Raw genomic sequence first — 19,004 nt, forward strand, 5'->3', positions numbered from 1 at the left:
ATCACACAACAGCCCACAGCTACCGTTTAAGCTGCATTTCCCTGCTGTAGCTTCACAACGAAAAGCTGATTTCAAACCCTCTGTTAAACTATAGTTTCCTTTTATTTTCCCTACCAAGTAACACAAAAATCTTAGAAGCATTTTAACATTCGGAACAACTGCGACCGTTTTGTCGTGCAGAGCAAGGAGCTGCTGTTTGCTGCGGTGTTTCTGTCTTAAAGAGGTTTACGGTGTTATCATCGTGAGGCTTTTTGTGCCTTACAAATACAGTGGCAGAAGCTTGGAGGAGCTTTGTGGAACTTATTACATTTATCTGATTGAACTTTTTTTTATTTTTTTTTATTTATTTATTTTATTATTGTGTGGAAGTCCTGGTTTTATCTTTGCCAATGAATCTAAGCCTTCAGATAAAATCTTGCTCTAACAAGTTACACCAACCGTCACATGAATGTGTCGCAATAATAATGCAACATAAATAGATCATTCAAATATAAGTACTTCAAATATACGTACTTGATTAATTTGCTACTTTTTTTTTTTAACCACCATTACCTGGTCATACATTGGACCCTTTGAGGCTTTTTATTGCATCTTTATCTGAATCTGTTCATTTATGCATGAAAATAAAAGCAATGATGTTTTCACTTTATGTCATTAAATTACAAGTAAAGTAGAATAATGCTATAGTTTGATGTGATATATTAGGTTTTTTTGTTATGGAAATCATTTAATTCCATATGATTCCGTATGTACACAAGAGATTTAAGTTGCATTCAAGAGCAGGCCCACAATCCGGGATTTCCAGATGAGCATAATGACCGTGAGCTGAAATTACAGTGTCCGAGCTTCTGCCAAAATCACAAGTTTTGAGTTTCTGGAAAAGAAGAAAAAAGAAAAAAAAAAAAAAAAGGCCACGTGAGTTGTAATTGTCCCCCCGTAGTGTAGTGGGACCACAGGAGATGTGTGCCTGCGTCTTTTCTTTTCTTTTTTCTTCCTCTTCTCCAGCTTTTATCTCATTCGGTTCGTATTCAGGCCCAAATATGAGATTATTACGGGTCAGTTATAAGTGTCTGTTTGATGGAAGTTAATGGCCAATAAAGCCGGGCAGTTTTCAACAGCGGCTTATTGAAATAATTGGGTCTGATCCGCCTTATTTTGCGTTTGGCAAACGGGGAAGGATTTTATTTTAGAAGAGGCGTTGCGCACGCTGAGCCTATCTGCCATCGCCTGCTGTCTTCGCCACTGAATGACTTATATGCCGTTTATATTTTCAATTTAATTTTTTTGTTTTTACACGAGGGGGGAAAAAAAGACATCTTGACGTTGCACACGAGTATTTAATTTGCGTGAAATCATGCAGGGGTCTGATAAACGGAGTTAAACACGAGGTTATTTATCGCCTAAATAGTCAATAAAACGCTTTATAAATGATTACAGTAACAAATAAACCCTAATGATGATATTTTATAAGCCATAAATTCTTTAGGCTACTTGAATGCTTGTTGTATTTATAGATATATCCATCCAGTCACTAAGCATTAAGAAATTGGCGCCTTAACGTTCATTTAGAGAATCGTTCCCCACATACGTTTTAGTCCACTTAATATTTTAATCTCTAAAAATTGCTTTTCACTGAAGGTCTTTTTTTCTCCTTTTTTTTTGCGTTATTGAGGCCTGGTCTCAGCCAAAGCCCGGGGAGCGCGGATCGGTCGCCGGTGCCGGTTGTGATTTGTGTGACACGGCGCGGCGCTGCAGCCAATGAGCGCGCCGCGTGTGCCAAGCGCAGCCAGAGAGAGGGGGTCCGTGCAGACGCACAGCGCGCACTGGAGGGGAGGAACACACTCTGGTCCTCTCTGCTGCCGGGAGTCTCTTCACAACACGAGGGGAAAACAAACTCTTTGGATTGACAGAAGGAAGGGAAACGCGTGACTGGAAGGATATTAAACATTTAATTTTTTTTTTATATCTGGAGTTCTTTTAGTTGACTACGCGTTTGCTTTGTTGATTTAATGTCATGCGTCTTTTCTGTCTCTCTTGGACTCAATGATTTTGAACGCTGGCGTTTATGGAGCCTTCAGCTGGGATGTAGCGGAGGGCAAACCCACCTAAACCCGCCATTTCGTTCGGTTTTTAAACGCTGCTGCAGGTTTATGGGAAGTGAAACGCTTCGCTGAAAGTCTGCTGACTTTTATTCTTCTCTTTTTCTTTTGATGGTGGGTTGCTTTATGATGACCCCCTCCTGGAGGTCATAGCTGACCCTTCTTTCTTTTTTTTTTTTTTTCCAAACCGCACCACAGCCCCTCTCCCCAATGATGACTATGAGCTCTATATCGGACACTTTGGTCCCGACTGATCCGTCCAAATCGGCGTTTTTGGAGTTCGCCGGCCACAGTTACCCGGGACACCCCGGACACCAGCAGCCTTCCTCGGGCTTGTCCCACAACCATTACCCGGTCCACGGCTTGCACGCCGTGGGGGCCTCGCAGCACGATGTGCCCTTCTCCTCCGGTGCGTCCTCGTACGGACGCCCGTTGGCATACCCGCCCTACCACAGCTCTGTGAGCGCGCACCACCCGGGGGCTTACCTGCCCTACCAGCACGGGGGTCACGGCGGCGCCCTTGGACACACCAGGCTGGAGGATGCGGGTAGGTTTTTACGCACAGCTAAACGGAAAAAAAAACTGCCCAGATCATGTTTGCACTTTTCCTTTGTTTCAAGAGTTTAGACTTTAAAAAAAGAAATATTAATATATGTTTCATTAAGAATTCCCGGAATCGTTTTGAAATATATTTTTAGTATCAGCGAGATATTTCTGGTTAAACTGAGGTTCTAGGGACAATAATAAAAACACAAGTTGTGGCTTCAGACATTGAGTGCACCAGTGCGCACAAAACTAATAACTAGTGGGGGTATAAAAAAAATCAGACCATTAAAATTCCAATAGTCTGCAGAGAGGAAAAAAAACACGAAAATGAGCCACAGCGGCGCACAATAATTGGATCCACACACAGCTCGGCCACAGCGTCGTGTTTAGTGTACTTTGGGGTTGGACGGGAGACGAGTTTTAAGGCCTGCAGAGGCCGTGTAGACTCTCCACAAGAAGCGGTCAACACCGGTGCTGTGGTGTCCCGCAGCGGCCCGCGGGACATTCAACTTCCCTCCAAAAAAAAAAAGAGAGAAAAAAAAAACGCCAACCCAAACCCTCATCCTCATCATCACCACCATCATCATCTCCCAAATAACAGCCACAGCGTTTCCCTCTCTGCTTCTGCTGGGCCTGCGGTTCTAATCTAGTCTGCTGCCACAAGATTCACAAAACTACTGAGTGGAAAAAGAAAAAGAAAAAAAACCTATAGAAATACATTTAAATATATTACATCCAGATTTTATGGTTGTTTCATTAAGGATGCTTTATAACTTAATCTGAATTGGGAATAAAATCTTATAATTTAATGTTAAATACTGCATCATGCAATTAAAAATGTAAAATCTGAGATTTTATCACCAGCTTTTAAGATAATAAGCTACATTAAATGTGCATGGTTCACTCATTGCTCAGACAAACGGTGTCTGTCTGTCATTACATATGTAAAATTAATTGTAAACAGACGCAGAGATGTTTAATCATATTACTGCAATAACGCAGCTCTGTTTGTTCAGCGTGAATGAAGTACTTGACTCCAGGCAAAAGGATCTTTGTTTTTCTTTCAGAAATATCACTTTTCTTTCTCCTTCCTCACATTACTTTTCTTTCTTTTTATTTTTTTTTACCATAATATATCTGAGGCGCTGCAGGCCATAGGTGCACACATCCAGTCCAGGTGCAACTGGGGCCAGTTTTGGAATTCTGCATTTACTTTTGTCTTTGTTTTATCACTTTAACACAAAAAAAACGCCTTCAGCCAACACCTGCTTGCTTTGCTTTTACTCTCAAAAAGTAAAGCACAAACACAATAGATGAAAAATGAAAAGCATTTAAAAAAAAAATACAAAATGTCCACAGCTTCTCCATTCGCAGACACAAAATTCACAGAAAAGCGTGTACATTTGCATACATGCAAAGCGACTTTAATGCAGCTCTATTAAAATTAAATTTGAATCCATTAAATGTCCTGAAAGGAACTTTTTTTTTTCCTCCTTTCTTCCGCGTGCTCTCTGCGTTAATAAAGTAATGCCTCAGCAAATAAAGTTCACTCCATCGGCCGTTAACGAATTCTCAAAACGTGTATTTTTTATTTTTTTTTGAAAGCATGGCACAGAAAATGATCAGCTGTGACACGCAGTCGGATTCGTGTTGTTAGAAAACGGTCTGATTGGGATCTAATCGACCTCTAAGCAGATTATCGCGTGGCCACGATTCTCAACTTTTTAGGAAACAAAATATTTCGCTCACGCTCATGTGACATGACATGTTTCTTTTTTTTTTGGCGTAATGGCAGGTTTCTGGAGTCACACCGACTCTTACTGTTACAAATGGAGCATTGGAATCCGTGGCGCCAATATCGGCAAAATTCAATCGTGCAAGTTGGAAATTTAAACCTTTCTTTGTCGAATCCTTTCCTGTTTTTTTTTGTTTTTTTGTGTTTTTTTTTCCTGTCCTCCACGGTTTCTCCAGGCGAGGAGCTGCAGCTCGGCTGCAGGGTCTGAACGTCTTGTGGGGCCTTGGGCTCGTCCACAGCTGTTCCCTCCTGCCACTGCAGGCTGTGAGCTCATGTCATAACAGAGATCATTGTGGTCGAACATATACGCCGTATAGCTTTCTTGAATGGAGGAGGAAGGGAGGGGGGGGGGGGAAAATAAGGAAAGAAGGAGAAGAGAAAGCCTCTTGTCTGAGCTGCATGCGGCTGAATTAGTGTAAACCAAACGGGTTTGGAAGTGGATTTATCTTTTCACCTGAAATCACTGTATCTCTCAGCAACCGCTCATAATTACCACAACGGGCTGGCTTTAAATCGACCGCATGTTCTTATCACAGCAGATCGGCGTGTTAAAACTGAACCGGTTAACAAAACAAACAACGTAACACCACTTACGTCAGGGGTGGGGAGTTTCTAGCCGTCGTAGCGCGTAAAGTTATTATGCGGAATCATTTTCTATATTTTTCAAATTTTCTCAAACTTCGTATATTTATAATAATCTCTAATAATGCAATATTATAAATGTGTCCATGTCAGAATACTCTAATTAGCCACTGTTATTTTTCTATTTTGTAAATTTTGTTGAAAAAGTTTTTTGATGGTGACTAATAATTTTTTACAGTGCATTATATATTTGTTAATTTCTAATAAATACGTGATAAAAAAAAATCACGTTTACACTCTAATGGCTTGAGTATATAAAACTAAATAAGACCTCATTCTACACTTTCTTGGTATATTCTTGATATATTAATACTGACTGTTCCTCAAAAAGGCCCAGTGTCTTTCCTAATTTAAATAAATAAATAAACCTAAAGTGCGGACACTCAATTGATTTCCTCTGCTTGCTCACCACTCAGAGCATGAGAAGCCCACGGCGGTGATAGAGAACGGGGAGGTGCGGCTCAACGGGAAGGGGAAGAAGATCCGGAAGCCTCGGACCATCTACTCCAGCCTGCAGCTTCAGGCGCTCAACCAGCGCTTCCAGCAAACCCAGTACCTCGCCCTGCCCGAGAGGGCCGACCTGGCGGCCAAGCTGGGCCTCACACAGACCCAGGTAGCGTGGAGGATGGAGTCACACATTTGTAATTTTAGAGAAACTTAATTTTTAATTTATTTCTAATTGGGAAAAAACGTGTTTTGTACTAAATACAAGGGAGTGATATCGAAGAAAATCATTATATTGTTAGATCAAAGAGTAACTAAATACGATGAAGGTGAGATACACTTTCGGGCGTGAGTTCATCACTTCACTCAAACTCCCAAAATATGTGTCACAGTGATTTAGACTTTCTCTGTAATTGCTGTTGATCACACCTCTGATTGTTTCCCTGTTGAGTCACAATTAAATCCCAACCCCGGTACACTCTTGGTGACGGATGTCATCTCACGTTCCCGCGTCTCTTAATTAGAAACTAGGTCCACGGCAAAAAACGTGGAAGCTGCGTGAGGGGAAAGTCATTGGTTGTCGCGTGAAATCTTAAGGAAAAAGGAGGCGTGTGGCGCGGAAGCTACGTACAATCAGACGTAGGCACCCGGTGGAGCCTTTTTCTGTGTTTTTGAATTTGTGTCTTCAGCCGAGGCTCAGACTTGCTCACCGTTTCCACTCCTTTTATTTGTCTGTTTTCTTTTGTCCCTGAAGTGTACGTACACACACACACACACGTGCGCGGTCAAAGGCACAACAAAAGCTTAATTGCGGCGGTTTAGTTTAGTGTCACGTGAGCCGACGCCGGGTCGTGTTTTTGCAGCCTCAAGGTCATTCTGCTACTTTTAATTTGTGATTTATTGTAGCGTGACATCAAACTGCTGCGACTCGGCTTTTATCCACCAGATAAAGAGCTGAATATCTGTCGTTCCTGCTTCTCTAAACCTGAATACGTTGGGAGAAGTAGCCAGATTGTCAGCAGATATCGTACGGTCATTCTTAAAAATGTGTCCTAACGTTTTGCAAATAGCTCAAGTTGTCTTTTTTTTGTGCAACCAGTTTGAAGAGTGCATTGTCTAGGAATACTGCAGAGGTTGGTTGGTTCCTCTAAGATTCTAAGTAGCCGAGCATCATTAATCTAATAGATACGGAAATACGTAGTGTACCATTATGACGAACGAGCAGGAAAAATAGACGTATTGTATTGTTAGAAATAGCTTTTCAGCATCAGAATAAATGTCAGACGGGTGGTTGACCTTCTAAAAATGAAAATCAAAAAGGTTTTCCTGTGTGCTTGCTCCTGGACTTCTTGGGCTCCCTGGCTTCTGAACCCACAAAATGATCTCAACCCCTGAAGCGTATCTGTGGCTACGGTACCAGCTACAGCAGCTGTTTTGTGGTTTCGGTGAGAGTCATATCCAAAAAGATTAATGCCAGTTATGAGTGACCCACGAAAGATTTGAGTCAACAAAAGCACCGTAAATAGATTTTTTTTTGCTTTTGGTTTTGGAACAGGTCATAAAACGGGACTCTTTTACCTTTTAAAAACCTAAATATTTCAGATGTAGACTGTAGGAAAATTGTCTTACGGTGTCGATATGCGCAGTTCCTTGGGGCTTCATCCTTCATCCTCCCGTCCTGGCTGTGATTATAGTCGTTGTCATGAGGCAACCGCAAGAAATGACGACACCGGACACTGGCCTTGTGCGACACCTTATGTAGAAGGTCAAAATAAAAGCTTTGAGTTGTGAGCAGGTGATCTTTAGAGCATTAGATATGACTGTGTAGGAGTACTTCATTTGAAAGGTGATGCATGCATATATATATGTGTGTGTGTGTGTGTGTGCAGTCATCAGCTGAACTGCCCTAATCCTGCGTGAATTAACCGCTGCAGCTATGTTTACACTAGGAGTAAGAGATGATCCGTTCATTTACCTTCGCCTTTTGTGGTGGCGAAGCAGTTTGGGATTGTGGTCTGCTGCTAGACCTGCTCGCATGCATGCTCGCTGAGGAAACAGTTGTTTGTTTGTATTCTTTGAGGTATTTCGGATCAGAGAAAGTCGGCCTCGAGCGATCGCGCCGGAGCTTTTACAGGATGCCGGAGTTTTGTCTGGAACAAGGGTCCAGTTAGCGGGTATTTGAGGATTGGAGGTTCACTTTTATGGGCTTGGGATAAAAGAATGTGGATGACAGATTTTTGGAGGCTTACTCCTTCGATATTCCTCTAGACGGATATTTCTCTAGACTCAGATACAGATTGCACAACTTGCAATTTCGCAGACTTGCAATTTTTCTGACGGTGTCCGAAATGACTTGCCGGCATTCCATTTCACTTTTTGTTCAAGTATAAATTAATCTACTACATCGTGCACTTGGAAATTCCACAAAGAAATCAAAAGAGTTGAGGTCTGTAGTTTAGCTAGTAATCCCATGATGCAGTGGGCCTCCATTTTAACCAATAACGACGGGATTGTTGTGCAAGCTGACGATGTTAGGCGTCCGAAATGTCAATTTACACCTCCTCACCGAGTGAACTAGTGAGTGTCTGTTAACATGAGGGGTGATTTTGGAAGCAGCCTCGTAGGCATCATTTTATTAGGTTACCAAGCAACCGGTGCAAAGATTCAGGAAGTGACTTCTCTTGTACCATGGCATTCGTTCAGATCAATCAAATGAGTTACGGCATTCTTTAAAGGTGCTGTCACCTTCGGGGCGGAACCAGGATATCCCTCCCCCCCTTCCCCATTCCTGGCTTTATCCTAGGCTAAGCTAACCAGTTGTAGCTTTGTATTTAGTGCAGAAACATGGGAGTGATGTCAGTCCCATCGTCAAACTCTGGGCAAGAATGAAAGTAAGTGCACTTACCTAAAATGTCAAACTATTTCTCTGGTGACCAAGCTTTCTATTACTTGTAAAGTCAACTATCGTCAAACTACATTTTATTAGAACGTGACATTTATTATTGTTCCCACCATCTGCTGGTTGCAGGTGTGGTGGTAAAACTTACAACTTGCACTTGCAAGTAATTTCTAGGAACTCAGAATGCGAGACGTCATCACAAATAGTCAAAATGCTCAGATGTGGGTAAAGTTTGCCCGTACCGTAACTCTAATAATCCCCCAATAAGTGTTTAAATATGGCAACCGCGCTAGAAGTCTAACCAGGAAGTTTCCTTTTTTACACCGATGGCGCTCGAAGACTATTTACTCAAGTGTGTTTCCACGTGACCTGACGTCCTGACGCTTTAAAACTCCCAGTCTAAGTGGTGGTTTTACAAGTTCAGTTAATTGTTTCTTTCAAATGCAACATTGTTTTCCGCCTGTTTATTCGACCACTCCCGTTTTGTTGCCCTTGAGGCTCACTGTAATTACCCTTTCATCGTCTGATATTCACCATGTCGCATCGAGGACTTACTTTAAAAACAGTTGCTCAGTTCAGGCTAATTGTATTAGAGCCGCACATGATATTACATGTAAACGTTTTCGTAGCACTCGTACCACATGGTACATTTCTGCCTAAAAGTGACTCAAAACATCGACGGGTTTCCACTCGGGTCCTGAAAGTAGCCAGATTTAACCCAATCAAACAGATGAAACTAAAATATTTTGCTTTTTGTATTTGTTTGTTCAGGAAAATGAGCCGATATTGCATATCAGTGAAGTGCAAAGTAAGCGCAACACTCTATGATTACAAGTTAATTTCGTGGCCAAATTAGGCTCCATCTGTTCAAAAGTGTTTCCAATCAGTGTAATGAGACTAAGGGTGTCGTTAATTGCCCATTTTATTCAAAAAAAAAAAAAAAAGCGGTTCTGTGCTGAGGAACTGAGGCCGCTGTAGTCGACTAAAACTGTTATTGCCCTACAAAGGGGTCACACCAGATGCTGAACACACTCACTCACAGATATAAACACATGATGCATTTTCTTGAATAAATCACGGCACAAGTATAATTTGACTGGATTGCCGACTTTTTTTGTGCAGAAATGTAGGAAATCCCGAGCAGCCAAATACTCCTAAGCCGTACTTAAAGTGGATAAAACCGTACTTTATATTTAGAATACTGCTTAAAACTACATTTATTTTAATACTCTGCAGCTCGGGCTATTCTTGGTGGTGACACGGTTAATAAACGGAGACACGGAACGGCTCGAACCGAGACGCGCAGTCAGCTGTAATTAGCCCTCTGTTCTTGCGTGAATTATGCATTAACTTAGCGTGCACATGTGCACATTCCTCGCGTATGCGGCCACATTCGCACACTCGCACAATGCTAGTCTAACATATGTAGCTCATGTGTGCGTTTTCATACACAGATGGAAACACAAACACGCACAGAGCGAGTTGAAGATAGCGATCACACACCACCATCTCCATCCCGCCTACATGCCATTAGGCTCCCGGCCAACCGCTGACCACTTTCCATCGAGATCGCTAATGTTCCCAGACGCAGCTGAGAAATGGCACGTAGCACAAGTTCTAATGTTTTTCCTCAAAAACAACAACAACAAAAAAAAAATCTCTGCATCTTTAGCACAGAGCGAAAAAAGCCGCCTGTATAGTTTGCAAATGGAGGATTTTTAGAAGACTGGTGGATGGAAGAACGTGCAGGGATTTTTTATTTTTTTTTTCTTAGCTTAATGTAATTTAAATATACTGGTGTTCCCACATGCACTCAGTGGCACCTGGCCTGCCTCTCAGACACCCTCCTCCCTTAATGTCAGTGCCATTAACCACGCTTTCAGGGAAGCTGTCAGCTCCGTGTTGCTGCTGGAATATGAAACCAATAATTACAGCAGAAATTCTCTCACTGAGGCTGCATTAACTTAACGTGCTGTTGATTGACTCTTGGTCACATAAGCTAAGCGCCGCATACCCGCCTTAAGTTTTCACTCACGGTCGTATCCCACTCCAGGTATTTATTATACTGTGTGCACTACAGCAGCCTGGTGCATATAACTTTTATTGCATTTGTGTGTATATGTAAATATATATATATATTATAACAAAGATGGGAGAATTTTTAAAGATCAAAGTGCAAATTACAAGTTCATTTCTCAATAGCAGCATTATGGGCTGTGATTATCATGGCGCTGTGTGTTTTACAGCGTGATTGTTTAATTTTATGTATTCGCCACTCTCCGTGCTAACTTCTAACAGGCCGCGATTGACGTCAGCAGATACACTGGAACAATAGAGATCAAATTAAATGTCAATTTATTTATTTTTTTTTATATTTTTTTTTTGCTCTCCGTGGCTGTAAAAGCTCAAAAGCTGGGTGTGAAAGTTGGGCCGCGCTTTTAATTACGCGGATAATTTTTTCCACATATTCTGACTCAATTAAAGCAGTCTTAAATTAGATTTTTTTTTAATATATAAATATAAATAGAATAAAATATCTTCCATAAAACTTCACACTCCACTTCAACCATCTCCATAAATACCCATAAATTCCCAGCATAATAATTCCCAGGACGTTCAAAAATGGAGGAGCAAACAATTTTAGTGCCAAGAGTGTTTTCTCTTCTTTTTCTTTTTCTTTTATCTTTCTTTTCTCTTCCGCCACTAGCCAGAATTATTTTCCCAAAGCAGCACCAGAACCGTGGACGTTCGTTTTTTGTTGTTTTTTTTTTCTTCTTCTTTTTTCTTTTCTTTACGGCGTGGTTATAAAACCTGTTTTGGGCAAACGTATCCTTCGCGGACTGTGTGTAATTATTTGTGATTCATCCGTTCCCGCTAAGCTGACAGGTTGCCCGTGAGGCACATTCTCGTAATTTGATGCTCAATTTGCAAGCGTGCTGGAAACAGAAAACATGCCAATTATATCAAGGGCAACCCAACCGAATCATCTCTAACCGCAGGAATAATGATTGAGGAGATACTCAGCTCAATATTTTGACATATTAGAATAATATTGAGTCTGTGTTGTTTATTTAATGTCCTTATCTTTGGCTTGCTGTCTTTAAAATTTCATGAATCAGCATGAGACCCATTTAATTATTTCAAGTAATCAAATTAATTTAATATTTGTGTATATATAATCCATAGGGGACTAACCGTATGTCTGCAGGAATCAGTGTAGTACTAGGCCATTTAAAACAATTTACTAGTCAGTTGTCCTATTTTATTAGTCCCTACTTTACTGAATTGTTTCTGTCTGCTTCAGTTTTTAATTTGTGTTATCTCCACTTAGATTGGTAATAAATCTTTTAAGTTGTCCTCTGAAACGCTGTTTAGCCTGAGTGGTGCAGCTAAGCCTTAAATTGGCGTCTGGTTGAGGGTTTAAATAGGAGAGAGCCTGATTTTAATCTTACACCGATGACTATGATGAGCTTAGGAACACAAGTGTTGATTGAAAGAAATATTTGCTACGTCCATATTAGCTTGCCTTCTTCTTATAAATATTGCTGCGTACGTATTCTTGCAGTTGCTCCTTGGTTATCGATTCTTGTAGAAGGAATTCAGTGCAGTGTATTTGCTTTTCATGCAGCGGCTAAAATTGTTGCCAAAGAGTTTAGCTAGTATTACTGGCTTGCACTGCTGCCAGACATTTAAGAACCTACAACACGAGCTAACATTACAACCACAGCCCTTCAAACTATCTGTGTTAGCTACTATTACCACGGGAGACTCGGCAACCAGTCACATTATTGCCACTAAAGAATTTGCAATGTTAGCCATCGTAGCTAACGGTTTAGCAAGCTAAGAACTCATCAATGTAATGTAGGATATGCAAAGACTCTCCTTCTATTCATTTTCTACCAAATTACAAAATATTAATTCACCATTGAACGTCACCAAACTTCCCACAACTCTTACGGACTTTTACGGAGGATTTTCTCAAATTTCCGTACAGTTACGAAAAGAACGTGCGTTCATACGGACTTTTCTTGCAAATGCAGTAAATGCAACCCTGTTTAGAACGAGGTAGCATAAATTACTTAGAAGTAAAACGTTGCATACTAAAGGAAACTGATTACTGACCTTTTTTGGGCGGTAGTGAAATCATTGTGGACTGATCGGCAAAAATAACTATACAGTATGTCACAATGGTTATTTCTATCTACAACCTACAATCAAAGCAAAGGTCAGCTTGAAATACTGGTTTTAATTCTGACTCTTTCTCTTTCTCCATCCTTAAGGTTAAAATATGGTTCCAAAACAAGCGGTCCAAATACAAGAAAATCATGAAGAATGGGCCCTGTGGACCTGAGGGAGACCACCTCGCCCCTCCAGCGCCGTCCTCGTCTTCTCCGTGCTCCCTGTGGGACATCGGCATGGCTGCCAAAGGTGCACCAGTGCACTCAGGAGGATACATGAACAATTTTGGACACTGGTACCCCGGACATCAGCAGGACTCCATGCCCAGAACTCAGATGATGTGACACACAGGAGGACGCGACACTTCCCAGGACAAATTGTGGATTTATACCGGCAAATGGGACTGGAGTAGTATGGGGTCGTGGACGTTATTTAAGAGTCTGAGCCACTCTGGAGGCAAAAATAGAATAAGTGGCAGATACAAATTGAAGATGTAGCAGCTACCAGCAACAAGCTGAATAATATAAAGTGGAAACGGCTACTAAGACTAAAACAAAGTGAATTTAAGGAATCGGGAAATAAGACATCACGACTGAAATCATAAAGAAAGAGCTACAGGTTGGCGCCAACTGTCATAACACTCAGTAGTAGCAGTGAACTAAAGAAAAGGGAGTTTAGCCAGACTTTACAAAGTTAACACGTCATCCTTGTCCTTTGTTTCACTGCTTAACCCGTGTGCTTTGCAATATCTCAATTTCCACACAAATAAAATATGTTTTTTTTATATATATATGTAAACTTTCTGAGGTCTATTATTTCGCTGCTCTGTTACCAAATCTGATATATTTGTGATATTTTTAAACACTAACCCTGGCCACAAGTCACAATTAAAGGATAATGGTAAAAAAAAATAAAAAATAAATAGATTTACAGTATATGAGTTTTAATTGAAAGAGGAGTAATTGTGCTTAAAATATCTTTTTTTTTTTATGAAGATAATAAACGAAAATAAAACAGCCTCCCATGTTATTATTTCTGCCTCCAGAGCAGCTCTGCCTGCCAAGACAATTTTAAATAAAGGTACAACCAATTTAAAGTCAAGTCGAAGGTAATTCCAGCCCTGCATCTCCTATTCTGGACATTTCGCAAGGCGTTTTCAGCGATTCACTTAAAATAAGGCAGATACTCATGTTCTTAAAAAAAAAAATAAAATAAAATAAAAAAAAAGTTTCTTCAGGGCTTCCTCATAATTGTATTTTAACTGTAACGATTCAGTGAATCCTCTGGTTTTCTAATGTTCAAAGACGGATCAGATTAAAGAACTGAAGAAGAGAAAGTTTTTGCGATGCTGACTTGTGTGCATTTTCTGTCTAGAAAAAAAAAAGCTATGAAATGGTAACACACTCAACAGCCTCCCTGATATAAAAACATTTCTTTTAGTTCTTTTTTGATGGTTTATGAGGTTGATCCTTTGTTGTGTCAAATTATACAAATACTGGTGTCTTAAGAACTGGTTACGTTAGTTAACAGTAATGCTAGAGCTGTAACACTAGCTAGTATTACTAGGTAACGTTACAACTCTAGCACTACTGTTAGCTAGTATTACTAGATAACATTACTGTCAGAGAATGATGAACTGGTAATGCTGGCTAATAATACTGCCACAGATATAATAACATCAGCATGAGACAAAAACTTTAGCTAACATTACTCTCAGACTTGTAAACCAGTATTATTTGCTAAAATTGACTGGAGACAAAGAAATTGCTAACGTTAGCTAACATTAGACCTTCTGCCTGACACAAAAAATCATTCAAATAACCAATAATGTTACCTAACATTGGTGTCAGAGGCTTATAAACAGGTAACATTAAGTGAAAAATGTAGATATTATATTCCTGCTAACTTAAAAACTGGTTATTTTAGCTAACATTACAGCCAGAGACATATAAATAGGGTGACCAGACGTCCTCCTTAGCCTGCACGTGACCTCTTATTTGTGACCTATAAATGCTTCCAGGTGGAATTTGAAACTCTTTTTCTCTTTTTTGATTTTGTTCTACTACAGCCTCAAACATGTTTACATTGAATTTGCATTGCGTTTCTCTGTGTCATTCACAAACTAGTCAGTAAGTAAGTGAGCAAGTAGAGCTTAAGTTTCGTATTGTATGGTCTGACTTTAGTGTTTCCGTCATTGGTTGATACTTTCAAACATTTAATTGGTCAGCAAACTATCAAGCGCAAATTATTGACTTATAAACCATGAATGATAGCTAATAAGTAGCTTAGCTAATTGCTGCCAGAGATGAACCTGAAACGTTAGCTAGTGACTGTAGCTATCATTACTACTAGACACAACAAACAGCAAGATATAGAGTCTTAAGAGCTCCAAATATCAACCACAAAAGGATCAAACCACAAAGAAAATATGAGAAATATACGTATTTATCTTTTTAAATAAATTACGCCAAGTCATTTGGACAAATAAAAAATGTACATAATTTTTGTAACCAATAACTTTGATCAAATTACAACAATAGATCTTCGCATGCCCACAAGTTATTGGCTAATTTAGTTTTCAGAAAATTATTTCAGCGGTTTTGGAGTGTTTCGTGGTAAATTATACAATAAATGTCTGTATAATTTAAGCAGCGAAACTTTTGATTGTAAAAAACTTTTAATCTTTTCATCAGTTTCAGTATTTTATTCACAACAATTTATGTTTTCTTTCCATATCTTGAGGATTTTAGGAATTTACCCAAGAACCTCTTAAAATCCTGCATTGATATTTTTCCAGTAATATATTTGCAGATTCTATCGGCCAGAATACACTTTTGTTTTCTGAAATAAATCAAACCCCGGTGATCATCACAGCCCTATTTGCTTTTGTTTATGTAACTGAACATCCAACAGCGAACATAATTTGTTTTTGCACCTTTAACAGTTAATATCAAATCCAGGGATTGCTAAAACAACATGCTCCTCCTCAGTGTAAGGTCTTTGTGCGTCTCAGTGGCCTGAAGCCATTTTCTCTAAAGTCGTAAATCAGAAGAAGCGGGTCACGTCTTCGGCCCCCGCAAACATCTGGAAACGCAAAAAGAGTCGTCAAACATCGTCAATGATTTTATAAAATGACCGCGTCAATTATAGGTAATTTAGGACACAGCTTGTTAAATAAAGCTTTCACTCCGACGGTGTAATTATCTGTAATTGTCAGTCAAGGGAATATCCTTCTGCCTCGGGCCCCAAAGGGAAAAGCCTAGGAAGTAGTGGATTGCACCAAACTGGATTACCGAAGGCTAATCCTTTCACAACAAATTGATCTTTTCTGCGAATATTGTATTTGCATCAATAGGTACACCTTATAAGATACGGGCCGAAAGAAAAAAAATATATATACTGGCTTTAAAAAATAAACGTTTCACCGGACAGGGTGATGTCCGGCGTGTCCAAGATAATTTTATATACGTTTGTTTACGTGTACATGCATCTTCAAAGATGAAAGCCCTTTTCTTTTTTAAGACATTGCATTTACTGACCGCCACGTTGAAGTAATGGCAATGTGTTGCCATTGTGGTCATTTTCCACGACAGCTACAACCTCCGCAACTGAAACCAATTCAGCGAACACATCCGGCTCCTTCAAGTACCGCAGACACCGACTACTTACGCGATCTGAAAACTGAGCCCTGGCGATGATTGATGAAACGCTCGGGGATTTGGAGATGTCCACCCAGTGGCATCAACGTGGTCTACCATGGCGGTGCAACACATGAGCGCATTTGTCTGCTGTGGTACCCACTCACAGGACGTCGTGACATTTGCACGGTACATTCATGGGACTAACCCTAATAAATCTGTACCTGCTGCTCCGGTTTCTGAGCCATATTTCCAATTCAACACATTAAAATCTGACCCAGCTTGTTGGCATTTTCCTCAATGTGAAAGGTGGTCAAACGCTGAGCAACCTCATGATCAGTAGCTGCGTTTCCAGTGCAGTTTTTTGCAAAATAAAAGCGATATTTCTGAAGTTTTGAGTACGTATGCACGCAGTGACTCTCAGAAAGGTCACATGACCCCTTACATTACCTGCAAAATGCTTTTCCATTGAACTTTTGCAATACGCTTTTATAACAATAAGTCTAAAACAACACCTCATGAGAGAGTGAAAGTGTTTTAGCTTCAAATCTTTGAAAGATTTGTTTTTCGAGATGTAGACGATACCAGTTTTTTATTACGATATTTGGGTTTCGCGCATTTCTAGGGGGAATAGAAACACAACAAGTGATAGGATGGTTGAGAGCTGTGGCATTCAGATCTGTCTCTATTCATTTAAATCATCCGTGGAGACACTGTAGGGGGGCCGTAAAATCTTTGGTTGATTAGACATTTTTTATACATATATTTTCCATAATTTTCCGCCACAAATTTGAGTTTCTTTAAATACACATTAACGTGAATCCAACACATTTTACTAAAGGGGTAGCTTAATATTTAATGCAAAATGAGAATAATAATAATGTATATTTACAAATAGCACTTACGCCTTAGACCAGACCTGCAAGTACGGACATTTAAGCATGTCCTTAAATCGCTTTAAAGATTTGATTCTATATGTTAAAATTATTACAGTGGCCGTTTGGTGGCATTAGGCGAACAATCACATTAAGAAGTAATCTTTAGCGGCACATGAAGCAGCTTCCTTTCTGGAAAGTGATTCCGTTATGCCGGTAAACCACTACACACCTTTACTTCAGCAGCCTTTCACTGGAACCCTTCTTCCTCTTCCTCTTAAAGCCAGTGGAGACAGTTGACTTTTGTCCTTTCAAAGGGAAACACATGTTGGGGAACATGAACACTTTGCCACGATATCACCCGAGTGGAGAAGTAAAAAAACACAAAAAAAAACAAAACATTACATCCTTTGCTAGGAAAGCACATTGGCGTGTCATTTCTTTCTCTTTTTCTTTTTACAGATCTTGTTTTCTTTCCTTCCAAGGATCAAACAGCTTTTTTTTTTTTTTAAGCTTTTTCTTTTAAGGAAAGAAAAAGAAAAAAAAAAGGCCGCACGCTGGAATTTTCAGGAGGCCCCCGACTTATTTGTATCTGCAACTGGAAGCAGCATCCTGTTGCCTCTGGGGGAGTTCACACTGTCGAGGTTTATAGAATACTTCAGACACGTCATATCGTCCTAATAAAGTGATGGAAGCCCGTCGGGGGCCGCGGGAACATGCCAACACAGCGGTGTCCACCGGAGGGGCCGCGAAATAGGAAGTCTAGAAAAACAGAGGCAGGGAGCGAGCAGAGGGCCACACATGCACACTGTAGCTCTCATAGTTTTCTGTAGCCTAAGAATCGAGTTCAAAAGAACAGACTCTGTAAACCAAACCACCCATCTTTTTTTATTATTTTTATGTTTTTTATCAAGAAAACCAGAGACTGAGAAGTAGGAGGACTGTTAAAGTCATCGACTGTGGTAAATGTTGGACAGCATTTGGCAGTGGGAACTGAGAGGCAGGCAGGACATCTTCCTCTCGAGTACATCGCAATGAGTTAGGGGTGATTAACTCTTCTGACCGACGCAACCGTGTAGTTTGTTGAATAGCAGTAAAAAAGGGTTAAGCTAATTTCTTGGTAGTTGAAACTCACGGGGTTGTGTGGTGGCAGCATGGAGGCGGGTGACTCACTGTTCAGCCTTCGAGGTGTCGCAGGCCTAACTTGAGGAAACACCGATGAACTCATACTGCCTACTGCTGTTGGCTAGGCTAATTAGCTGGTGTCTTCTTGTTGGTTGCTAGTCGGTATCTGACTGCTAGCCTTCTGTTTTTTTTGTTTAGTTTTTTTCTAGTTGGACTGGGCTTCTAAATATGTTTTGCCTTTGATCTCGGCACAAGGGATTGTAACATCTTATCCTGTGTAACAATGAATGCCTGGTTGCCACATTTTGAAATCCAGAAAAGCGTTGTCTACACACTGCAAAAAAAGGAATGTCACGAAAGTAAATAATCCTTGTATCAAAAAAATACATCTTATTAATTGTTCAAAGACAAGAACTTTGTGTTTACTTTAAGAATTTTTGACCAGCAAAAAAAAACTTAACCCATGTTAAGATGTTTTTTTTCTTAATAAAAGATGATTTGATTGGATGTAAGAATATTTTTGCTCCTTTCTAGTTATGCTGTTTTTGCAGTGCAAGATGAGGAGATACAAATCTCATAAAGAAGTCATATTTGCATAAAAGTGTAAAATACACCGATCCGCCATTACATCACGACCACTTCCTAATATTGCATAGGATGGACATGGGTCTTCTGAGGTTGTTGTTAGTGGGTCCTGTGGGTGGATCAGTTTGGGATCTAGTGAATTTGGAGGCCAGGTAAACACCTTGTGCCGTGTCATTG

General features: G+C 40.1%; 1 protein-coding gene across 1 annotated transcript; it reads left to right on the forward strand.

Moving 5' to 3' along the window:
- The first annotated feature begins 1,683 nt into the window (after positions 1 to 1,683).
- On the forward strand, positions 1,684 to 13,945 carry LOC124997328 (homeobox protein Dlx4a-like). Its single transcript, XM_047570946.1, has 3 exons — positions 1,684 to 2,646; positions 5,499 to 5,695; positions 12,706 to 13,945. Exons 1-3 carry the CDS (start codon positions 2,310 to 2,312, stop codon positions 12,946 to 12,948), a joined length of 777 nt encoding a protein of 258 aa, XP_047426902.1. The 5' UTR covers positions 1,684 to 2,309; the 3' UTR covers positions 12,949 to 13,945.
- The last annotated feature ends 5,059 nt before the right edge of the window (positions 13,946 to 19,004 follow it).

The sequence above is a fragment of the Mugil cephalus genome, chromosome 20, assembly GCF_022458985.1.
Source record: "Mugil cephalus isolate CIBA_MC_2020 chromosome 20, CIBA_Mcephalus_1.1, whole genome shotgun sequence".
Lineage (NCBI taxonomy): Eukaryota > Metazoa > Chordata > Actinopteri > Mugiliformes > Mugilidae > Mugil > Mugil cephalus.